The sequence below is a fragment of the Papilio xuthus genome, unplaced genomic scaffold (assembly GCF_000836235.2).
Source record: "Papilio xuthus unplaced genomic scaffold, Pxut_1.1 DF828780.1, whole genome shotgun sequence".
NCBI classification, from domain to species: domain Eukaryota; kingdom Metazoa; phylum Arthropoda; class Insecta; order Lepidoptera; family Papilionidae; genus Papilio; species Papilio xuthus.
The window spans coordinates 4,203,246-4,215,592 of NW_013529869.1; the positions used below are offsets into that span (position 1 = coordinate 4,203,246).

Here is a 12,347-nt window from a genome sequence, read left to right on the forward strand (position 1 = left end):
AATTAGACGTTAAATCTAAATTCATAATTGGTTTCAAAGGTGTTAAAATGGCAACATTGAAAAAAATATTTTCTGTAAAACCAAATTAAAATCTTTTTTGATAATCTGTGGCAAATGACATTTACTTGACATTGACACTTGCTAATTCTTTCTTCGACGAAGTCATTTCATATTATTCGTTTCACTGTTTAGATATGTCACAACGTTTGCTGCAGATTGTATTTTTATGGTTTACTTAGTTTACTTGTTGTTTAACTTTTGATGTGTGGAATTATTATTCTTTAGTTACTGTGATGTGATTAAAAGCAGAATTTTTGTTTGTACAGACTGTGACAGTCATCTATCAAACTGGAGTGGCATATTTTTGTCGTAAAGTAATCGGTGCGGACAGAATTGTTACAAAAATGGCATCGAAAAATTGTTGTGTGATGTTTATGATTTTTACTGTAGCGATAGTCCAGGCAGTTAGTTACGACACTGAACTATTTGAAACAGCGCCTTGCGACAGTAATGCTTGCTTCGACGCTCTTCACGGTGCACTTGGAGATTGTTCGTGCAATGTTGACACTATCGACTATTTCAATAATGTAAAGATTTTTCCCCGCATCCAGAGTTTAGTGAGTAAAGACTATTTTAGATTTTACAAGGTCAATTTAAAAAAGGAATGTCCATTTTGGGCGGACGACAGTAGATGTGCGATGAAACATTGTCATATTAAAACTTGTTCAAAGGACAGTGTTCCAGGATATGTTGATGAGCACGAAAATGAACGACCAGCTGAAAAGTATACAAAGATAGATCAGACCGCTTGTAGTACCGATGAGGATCATGATCCTGATTTAGGATATTTAAATATGACCATAAGTGCAGCAAGCCAGTATGAAATAGCAAAATGGAATGCTCATGACAGTGCATTAGAAAATTTCTGTGAATGTGATGATAAAGATGTAGAGGCAGAATATGTTGACCTGTCTCTAAACCCAGAGAGGTATACAGGTTACAAAGGACCTTCTGCTCATAGGATTTGGAGAAGTATTTACCAGGAAAATTGCTTCAGACCTAAATTAAACCCTTATGAATCCTTTCCATATGTACTCAGTTCTGATTTGAGTAATATGTGTTTAGAGAAAAGAGTATTTTATAGAGCCATATCTGGACTACATAGCAGTATTAATATTCATTTGTGTTCAAATTATTTACTGTCAGAAAAAGGTGTTGATTTTGCTGCACCTCCTGATGGTGAGTGGGGACCCAATTTGGAGGAGTTTCAGAGACGCTTTGATCCATCTCAGACACATAATGAGGGTCCCAACTGGTTGAAAAATTTATATTTTGTTTATTTACTGGAAATGAGGGCACTTTCCAAAGCTGGTCCGTACTTGGAAACGGAAGAATATTTCACTGGAAACCCCACAGAGGATGATGAGACAAGAGCAGCCATAAGTAACATGCTGAGCGTTATATACTCATTCCCTGATCATTTTAATGAATCTGCAATGTTCAATGGAGGTAGTCAAGCTGCAAAATTAAAGAATGAGTTTCGTGAACACTTTTGGAATATTTCAAGAATAATGGATTGCGTTGGCTGTGACAAATGCAAACTTTGGGGCAAGCTTCAGACTCAAGGCTTGGGTACTGCATTAAAAATTCTATTTTCTTCACAATGGGACAGCCTTGAGGCAGATCCAGAGCAAGGGACGCTACCAGTCAGACACAAGGCAAATAAGCGATTGCAGAGAACTGAAATTGTAGCACTCTTCAATGCATTTGCGAGACTTTCGAATAGTATTAGACAGTTGGAAAACTTCAGAATCATGCTCAGGTACTATTTTAATTCCTATTATCCTAATTTACTTTAAATTTCCATCAATTTGTGTTGAAGTTTAATTTTAATGAATCTTAAGAATTGATGGTGATTTAAAACAGTCTTATTGTGATGCACTTTTTTCCTGTTTATGTTCACTTTATAGATATTATTCTTAATGACATTGATAGTCATAATTTATATGTAATTAACTTTTCTTTTAAATAATATGCAGATAATTATAGCAAATTTGAGATAAATAATTCCTGCAAAGTGAACTAAACTATATTGGCATGCTAAATTGACTAAAATTAATGCTTTTTGGGCTTTGAATTAGTTTTTAATGGGGTAACTTATGTTTTTTGATTTCATCACTAAATCTATTTACATTAGTTGTTTGAAACTAAGAATTTCTGCTGCGATGGGTAATATGAATGATGTAGATAGACAATAATATTTTTCCGTCTTAATTACTGCCCTTAGTTGGTATGATGCATGAAATTTGATGCAATATAGATTTAAAGATATATGTGGGGCCACCAACTCGCACTGGGCTGGCGTGGTTGATGGCCTAGTCTCCCCTAACATAGGGTAGACTCTGAGCCCCTCAGTGGATATATAGTAGCATAAGAATATTTTATATTGATGAAATTAGTAGTATTTGTTATCTGGCTTAGAATTCTTATAATTTTTAAATTCATTATAAGTTGTAACATCAGATTTATTTGATAATTTTTTACTATGATAAGGAAGAGTACATTATCACAAACAATTGGCAATCATTGCCAAAATATTTAATATCAAAATAACTCTCTTGTCTTGTTGCCAATATGTGCAGTTTAGTTATTTGGCTGTATGCCTATGGAATAAGGGATATTTAACTTTTAACTAGAAGTATGATGAACTTTAAATATTTAAATCTGTTATTATAACACTGTATGTATATTTCAATGTTTTTTTATAGTCCGCTGAGTCAAAGAAAAAGAGAAAAACAGCATTTTTAGTAGATGTTCAATGTTATAAATTTCAACTTAATTTTTTTTTATTTTTTAAAACTTGAATCCATACAAAAAATAAAAATTCTACATGAAATTAAAATGTCAATACTGTTACATGATTGTTATCTGATATTTTGAACCTTGAAATTCAGTCTATGGTAGGATATTATAATTATTTTAATCATCCATAGAATGTATGTAATTATTTTTAATTGCCATAAAATATATAGCTATTCTATGTTCGTATGTTGTACATGGGTGCTCTAAAATACACGTCCATTCATTGTTAAATATGTCGAGGAAATTTCGCATCATAAAAGAGGCTTTGATTGCTATTTTCTACATCTATACTAATATTATAAAGCGGAAGAGTTTTTTTAAACGCGCTAACTTCAGGAACTACTGGTCCGATTGGAAAAAAATCGTTTTTAGTTGGATAGTCCATTTATAGAGGAAGGCTTTAGGCTATATAACGTTACGCTGCGACCAATAGTTTTTTTTAATTCCGCGCGGACGGAGTCGCGGGCGTCAGCTAGTTTAAATTAAATAATTGAATGGTTTTCAATTACCTTTTTGCACTCGTTTCCTATCTGTCTCATTGTGTTTAAAACACAAAAAATACGATCACGTAACAATAAAGTGTGACGCAGAAAAAAAACTCGAAGAATCGAAATTCTATTGTCTAATGATAATTATGAAACGACACACTTGCCACCATTAGTAACACGTTGTAGACATGTCGGTGTGTTAATTTCCTGAAATTTTTATTTCTAAATCAACACCCTGTGCAGCTGATATTTTATATTCAATCTGCGACTACCGATCACCATTGTAAGGACATTCCAAATTAGAATGCAATAAAATTCTTTCTCGATTTTAACGAATACTAAAATTGTCAATAAATCTGTAGCATGGTTTATATATCTATCTATATAAAAGAAAGTCTTGTTAGTTACACTATTTGTAACTCAAGAACGGCCTCCGATATGGCTGAAAAATGGTGAGGAAGTAGCTTAGAGCCAGTAGACGGACGTAGGATACTATTTATTCATTTTTTTTCGAATTTATGCCTTGAAGAGTTGTTTTTTATTTAACTTACTAATGTTATAAATGCGAATGTTTAGATGGATGTGATGTAGATGGATGGATGGGTGGGCTACACTAGTTAAGTTTTTTTTATATATCCACGCGGACGGAGTCGCGGGTGACAACTAGTATACTGATAATTACCGCGCTCTAATACTCTCTTAAGCCTCCATAATATTTAAAATTAAGTTCTTAAAATAAGTCGACAAATAATCATTTCTTAAGTACAAAAGGTAAATTAATTTAATCGATTATAGGGAAGTAAGTAACGAGGAATAATAGTCACGTAAAATGATTAGTTTTTAAAATTAAGCAGATCTGTCCTCGGCGGTATCTCCAAACTAATACGACTTAGGGTCGTCCAAAAAGTGAGCATACCATTTCTGCTATATGAGCTACGCATCTGCAGTTCCTCTGGTCTTGTAGATGTCCATGGGTGTCGTTGACCACCTCGGTGTCCCCCCGCTCGTTTGCCCCCTTCTCTTTTAACCACAATTATGCTCGTGATAGGGTTGGCGACATAGGATTTAAACTCACTACCGCATAATTAAATTTGCTTAGTGTTAACCATTGTTAGCCCTTAATTATTGTATTAAGTGCGTCACACGGATTCAAACCAATTGCCTTTGTATAGATGTTTGCTACCAACGCATAACACAATGTTACGTTACATAAATAGTTGCGTAAAATATGTATTGCGTTTAATTTTATAACCTTAGTAATGTTTTGCATTAAATATGCTTTGTCTTTTATTGAGTTATAAGTTAACGTTATAGTTTATAGGTCCAATAGGGCCAATCTTATTAATATAAATGCGAATGTTTCTATGCATGGATGTTTGTTTGAATGTATCTCCAGAACGGCTCAACAGATCTCGATGAAATTTGGCATACATATAGAACAGAGTCTGGAAGAAGACATAGGCTACTAGTTAAGGTTTCTTTTCATTCCGCGCTGACGGAGTTGCGGGCGACAGATAGTATCTTAATAAATATGTTAATTGGAGCATTTTGCAAATTAATATAGATTTACCAGTACTTATATAGATTTTAATAAGACTTCGTTTATTCGAATATTTCGTTTTTAAATGACATAACAATTCCGAATTCGATATGCTAAATTAATGAAATGCAAAATCGATTGAAAAAGTCAGAGTAACCCGGTTACAATATAATAAAATGCTCGGATCTAGAATTCTGACTATGAGTTCATCAAGTCACTTGAAATCTACTATTTTATTGGTCAAATCATTATGTAATACATAATCATTTATATAACGAGCGTGAGTAGGCACAATATATTTATCTTTGCATATAAAAAGAAAGCTATTTCTATTTGCAACTACAAAAAAGCCCTAATAAAGTTGTAAATAAACCGATAGTAATAACCACATGTTAAAGCAATTTAAATGGCTTTTAAATTTCAATCAATTAAGTTTAAATTACTTTACTAATTAATGTACTATAAATAGTAATTATAATGATTAATTTGATAATTAATAATGCCACTGAATTTGATGTGTGTCTGTTAGTGATAGATCGAAAAAAAAAACAAAACTTAAGTAATGTTATCTTACTAATATTACTAATTCGAATGTTTCGATAGATGGATGTTTGAAGGTATCTCTAGAACGGCTGTACGGATCTCGAATATGTAGGCTACTAATATTTTTTTTTAATTTCGCGCTTACGGCGTCGCTGACGACAGTTTGCCATAAATTAGCGTCTCACTGTAAGTTTTGTAACAGACACGCACCTTTCACTTTCTTGTGTGCTCGAATCGAAAGTTGGTCGATTTTATGGTATTTAATACAGATGTATGACGCACGTTATATTAGAATTTGGAGCTACGTGGCTTAATTTTAGTATGCTAAATGTATATGTAATTTTGAATATTTTAGTAAGTTTTTAAGTTTCGTAACACTTGTTTTAATTATGGTCATGATTATTTTTTAAATATCAAGAATATGTTTATTTAAATTCTATTCTTTATATTAGCAAATTGTCATTTAATAAAAAATTTTATGGTTAATCTTATTTATATAAACTAGCCGTCGCCCGTGACTCCGTTCGCGTTGATATATAAAAAAAAGTAATTAGTGTAGCCCACCCGTCCATCCATCCACATCACATCCATCTTAACATTCACATTAATAATGTTAGTTAAACAAAAAGCAACTTTTTAAGGCATAAATTCGAAAAAAATGAATAAATAGTATCCTATGTTCTTCTCCTGGCTCTAAGCTACCTCCTTACCAATTTTCAGCCATATCGGTAAAGCCGTTCTTGAGTTATAAATAGTGTAACTAACACGATTTTCTTTTATATAAATAGATAATGTTTGGATGTATGGATGGATGTTTCTTAGAAAGTAACCCCAGAACGGATGTATGGTTCACGTAGTCAGGAAAATGACATAACTTATAATTAAGAATTTTTGTCACTCCGCGCTGACGTAGTAGAGCGAACGTAAATTTTTACATAAGCGTTAAATAAAGAGATCGTTAAATATGCGTTATAATCGAATGACGTTATTCTTAATACTATCAATCTACGTAAACCCTCAAATGTCTAGTACAAGTGCATACATACATAACACAATGCATACGTGCGTCTGAGCATGCTCGATCGAAATGTGGTCATACTTTGACTCAAGTGTTGACAAAATCTTACGTTGAATCACCTCAAATGATCCCACATTATTAACTTACTGTTTTAAAACTTTTGTAATTTTTTTAATCGTTTTCCTATCTATCTTTATATATATAATTCTTCTGTGAGTGTGTATGTCACTGAACTTCTCTCAAACGACTGGACCGATTTTGATGAAATTTTTTGTGTGTGTTCAAGGGGATCCGGGAATGGTTTAGATTCATAATTTTGTCCGCTGGACAATGTTTTTTTAATTAATTTTTAATTTATTAGTAGTTGTTGATTTTGGAATGTTTTACATTGGATCCGACAGACGGCGCTACCATCGCAGTGTCAAATTTTAAATAAATTCGAATTAAAGACGTGTAGACAGGACAACGTCTGTCGGGTCCGCTAGTTTTCTATAATTTTGATAATATTTTCGGATATGTTTCGTATATAATGGCTAAATGTTTTATTTCATTACGAAGAATTGTTAATGTTTTTAAAACCCTCATCAATTTAGTTGGAATTTTGCCGTAGTTATTTATAAATGTTTTACGTGAACAAAGTCTAAGACCTTCAATAAAGCCCGTATAAAGTACGTACGACTTAAAATGCTTGTTTGAACTAAATACAGGCTTAACATTTTTACTATAAATATATATACAAGGTCACTGCTACTGAATCGAATCGATTGATCTGAGAACTATACGTAGGTAGATAATAGCAATATAGATTGTAGTCGGAATACTGAGCTAAGAATTAGTTAACTTAAAAAAAATACGTGAATCGAATAACATCAATTCGCCAAAATTGGTACAGCTGTTTATTCTTTGCCTTTTTCATACATATATAAAAACATACATACGCGAAGTATATCGGGCGAAAAAGTTGAAAGTGTATTAAATCTTATCAGTTGTAAATTGTTAACGCTTTCAAACTATAAAAATTGCTATATCGCAAAACATAATTGTGCTGAAAATTTTCTCCTAACGACAATTTGAAACGATTTAGCACGTGCAACTATTTAATTGCTTTTTATTCCCGATTAGCTGTCATCAGCGACTCCGTTCCCGCGGAATTAAAAAAAAAATTAGTAGCTCCAGTGGTCTTCCAGACTATGTTCTACATCTATGTCAAATTTAATCGAGATCTGTTCAGCGGTTCTGGAGATACATTCAAACAAACATCCATCCATAAATCCATCTAGACATTCGCATTTATAATATTAGTAATATTAATAACATACCCAAATTAAGTTGAGAAAGAGATAAACGGAAGGAGGAAGAGAGAAAGAGGAAGTGAGAGTAAAATTGAAAATACAATGAAAACGTTTTATATATTCGTGAAAGAAGTAAAAATCGTTTAGGGCGTTACACAATATCCATAAGTCCGGAATAAATTACTGTGAACTTATTTATCAAATAAAGTTATACATAATATTTCGCAATCTTCAAATAAGCTATATAACAAACTATTTTCTACTTCATATTATTATGGTGTATTTTGGCTACTATATTAATATAAAAATTCAGTTCTATCATAGAATTATTTACTAAAATCTTCTTTGATTTCATCACTTTCTGGTTTTAAGAGCTTATTTATCTAGTCATTTGACGTGTCCCAATGGTATTGGTCTTGCCTACGCTTCATGCCGCACGTAGGAGGGCACCGAAGTGTCTGATTCATGCTTTGTTTATCTAACCTTAGCGACTTTTTAACTCCTTTAACCCCCACGTGATTAGTGGACGATGACTAAAGAAAAATTTAAATTTCATTTTCTAAAAAGAAAAGATTTTTTTATTCTGTTAGGTTTTCCGTCAACAATATTATACGTGTTCTTAAATTCTGGGTATTACCCTCATTTTATCAGCATTGTTTTACGTAATTAGTCGTTATCTGAGTTTTTGTTTATGACGTTATCGTGTCTGTTTTATTTTTAATTGGTATTGTTTAATAAATATTGGCCGGAAACTGATATCGATTTTTTTATGCAAAATCTATTATTTAATTAAATATATTCGTGTTTACAAACATAGGGATATTTATGTGCAAAATAATTCTTTTACTCGCATGTTTAAAATTTATAGATAATATTTTACCGTATTCATTTTTCATTTTAATTTCTGTCTCTGTTTTATGGCATTTATTTAATTATTTAAAGACTATCTGCATGCTGCTTTATTAGGATTTCATTAAAAATACGGGCAGTATTACATTTTGTATTGACATTCTTTACTACTATGTAATGAAAACTGGAACGTAACCTAGAGACGGACTGGTATAATACGAGTCCCGTACTAACATTATTAGGAAAGCTTATGTCTTGTACATTACGCGTCGGTTGGGTAATACGTTTCGTATTTACATTTGAATTGGCAGAAATTTTGCTTTCGCACATTGGCAACTGCACTTGCACAAAATTTTGTAATTGTTAAAGTTTAAAATGTGAATTATATTTCTAAACGCAGCGCAAACAAAGAGCCCGAAGTGAAACGGAACGTTTTCGAAGGCGGTGGTGCCAACATAAGAAGTACGAAGGAGCAGTGCTCGTCGGGCGGTGACAAGCCGAGGATTTGGAGCTAATGATTAAGTCAAATTTATTGATAGATAATTTATTTATTTACATATTTTTTTCCTTATTATATGTCCCGAATTTATTATTTACAGAAAAAATAAAAAATAGTGCATGGTTTTGACAGCTGTCAAAGTGATGTTATTTTGAATGTGAAGCAACCAATCGGAGACCAGATTATGCTTTATTTTTCTTCATTGAATTATTTTTAAGTTTTTAGCTTTACAACTTTAGTATTTATTTTAAGGGGGCTTGTAACAACACGAAAAAAGTTTACTACGGTTCTGGTTGATACTGGAAGAGTCTGTACGTTTTAAAAAAATGTCTTGATTTTTATTTAGCTATATTTAACCAGTATTGTGTATTTTTTTTAATTATATGCAATGACAAAGTCACAAAAATAAGAGATTTTTGAGATTAATGTATTAAATGTTATTCTGTAGTACTAAGTGTGGGGAAACATCACACATTTGCACACCAGTGAAAAAAGAAGGCTTACGTTGATTATGTTAAAAGTTAATTTTGCTTGTATAGTTATTGTGCATATTTTGAACAGAATTTGATATGATTTCTTTATCTATTGATATAATTTTCAATTAAAAGTGAATCTAAACTTTGTGTTTTTTTTATCAAATTTCAATCTTGGCTTTCAAAAATTTTATTGATTAATTTTAATTTAAATTGTATGGAGATTACTTAAGTGGGATTGATTAACTAAGAATAGGTAATCTTGTAGTGTAATAGTTTTTATTCCTTTTGATATTTCTTCATGACTTTGCACCCTCTAGTCATATATATGAAGTATGTATGATTAAATAGACATTTACTTATTTTTTTATCTATTTACATTTTATGTATTTTACATAACGATTAACAGTTTTAAATATTAATGTAATGACCATTATTTCTTTGTTATGTAAAAATCAATTGTACTACAACTGTTGTTCTATACAGGGTTGTCCCAAAAGGTTACGTAAATAGGAAGGGGGATGATAAGAGTGGTCACAAGGGTCACCAGAAAAATTAAATAAAAATTCCATAATTAAAAAAATAAATGGCATTTTTTAACAACTTAAAAATTTTACACCTTCTGGGGCAATTTTAATATTTTTTTGAATCTTTGTTGTATTGTTTTTTTTTATTTCATATTGATAAAGGGTTATTGACGATAACATAATAGCTTTTTTTTAAATGTAGCAATATTTGTAGGTCATTGGTTACAAAATTGTCCCAGAAGGTGTAAAATTTTAAAGTTTTTAAAAAATGCCCTTTATTTTTTTTAATAGCCAGAGGGGAATTTTTATTTTATTTTTCTGGTGACCCTTGTGACCACCCCTATCATCCCCCTTCCTATGTACGTAACCTTTTGGGACACCCTGTATATGATATTATATTTATAAAATAGTTTGAATACGCTGTGAGGTTTTTTTCCAATTTTTTGTCTTCTGCAAATCGTTTAAAAGATTTATTTTATTATAGCGTCACAAATTACTTGTAATCATTTCATTGTGTCATAATATTTATTTACAAAATTGTAATTGTTTTTTTATACTTTTCTGTGTCTCTTGTACTAGTTTCTATGACAATCAAGAAAGTACAATTGAGTCTGTGACGTCACGAGTTCGTGAATTCTTTTATGAACAGAAAATTGACTGTACAAATTCTTTTGCGATACGAAGAAACTCGTTGACACTAAAAACAAATGACAGTGTCAAAGTAAAGTTTATTCTGTCATTTGTTTTAATCGTTTTGTAATCCATTGTATTAACGATTACTGGAAACAAATTTCGAAACATGCTTTAGGTCAATGCACTTTCAACTCTGTTACGTAGATGTGCGAATCATGTGTTTTCTTGTGTACATGCCCTATGTCTGTGTGTAACGAGCGTTTTCATTATTAAAACGGTAACACAAAACATATAGTCATCCCTTTCTTACACTTTATAACTAACAGAGACAACAATATGACAATGATCCATGTTTACGCCACGAGCAAAAAGCGAAAGCGATGCGAAATCGAAGCGAACCGTTATGAAAGACAACGAGGCGAAAATGAACTCAGTTTATTCAACGTTAGATTTGGTTATGTGGTCAAAGTCTAGCATTTGAATCCAATCAAAAATGTTTTCGCCTCGGTTTCGTTCCGCTTTCCTGGCAGTGCGTTATAAACTCCGAAAACGTAATTCCGAATCAATTTATTGCTCCTTTTAATTGTCCCGATATCGGCACATAACACTTAAGTCGCACTGATAAATTTAATCGTTAGTTAACGTTGACTAATTAGGATTAACGTTGATTAGTTTTGTTGTACATTTTATATTATCGGAGTTCGCTAGAATTAAGCTGAATCGATATGCAATTGAATTTGTATTATAATATGGTATTTATTTGTTTTTATTAAATCCAATTTTCATTTAGCGGCCAGCATTTGTATGGAGGCAATATCCTCCTGAAATTCCTGCTGAATGCTGTATAATATCAAAGCAATGCGCAGAGACGCTCGGCTAACTGTTTAGTGGAAATAGGGTTTTACTGGTGATAGATTTTTCTTTCAAGTATTATGGAAAAGTTATTAAGCATGGTTATATATATTAATATCATTATTAGTCTTTCCAAAAATCTTGGAGGCCCATAGTAATCGGCGTGCTGCGCCTTGTTACACCTAAAATTGTGTGCGCTGCGTCTCGCGCGATGTTTAGAGCCGCCAAGATATTTGAAAAGACTTATACTTGTTTATTTACTTTGTTTATTTTTACTATGGATATATGATAGAAAAATATTTTATGGCAATACTTAATTTGTTGTACAGAGGGGAATAAAATGAATTTGTTGTCTGTGATTTTTTGAAGCTACAATTATCATGACATAATTTATATATGGTTAATTTTAATAAATGTTTTTTATTCTGAATTAAATACTGGTTTTATTTACATCTTAATGTGTGTATATGTGTGTGTGTGTGTGATTGGTGTAGGCAAAGGTAGTTTGAGGTTTGTTTTTTTATGTAAAAATAACAAACGTAACATTTTATTACTTATTAATGCGCAGTAGAGTTTCAATTGTGTTTTGCTATTTAATTTCAGATCAAATGAAGAAGGACAACGACGTTTTGTGATGTGTTCAACAGCAAGAAATTGAACTGTCCCCAAACATTAAGTTATGTTGTCAACTAGTTTACTTCCTCATCATCACCCTTATCGCTACAGAGGGTCGGCCCAGTATGTACCCCATACATCTCTATCAGCCGTCAT

At 31.9% G+C, this 12,347-nt stretch overlaps 1 protein-coding gene across 1 annotated transcript; it reads left to right on the plus strand.

Moving 5' to 3' along the window:
- Positions 1-150: 150 nt before the first annotated feature.
- Positions 151-10,127, plus strand: Ero1L (endoplasmic reticulum oxidoreductin-1-like protein). The gene is made up of 2 exons (XM_013326843.1): positions 151-1,822; positions 8,993-10,127. Exons 1-2 carry the CDS (start codon positions 405-407, stop codon positions 9,105-9,107), a joined length of 1,533 nt encoding a protein of 510 aa, XP_013182297.1. The 5' UTR covers positions 151-404; the 3' UTR covers positions 9,108-10,127.
- The last annotated feature ends 2,220 nt before the right edge of the window (positions 10,128-12,347 follow it).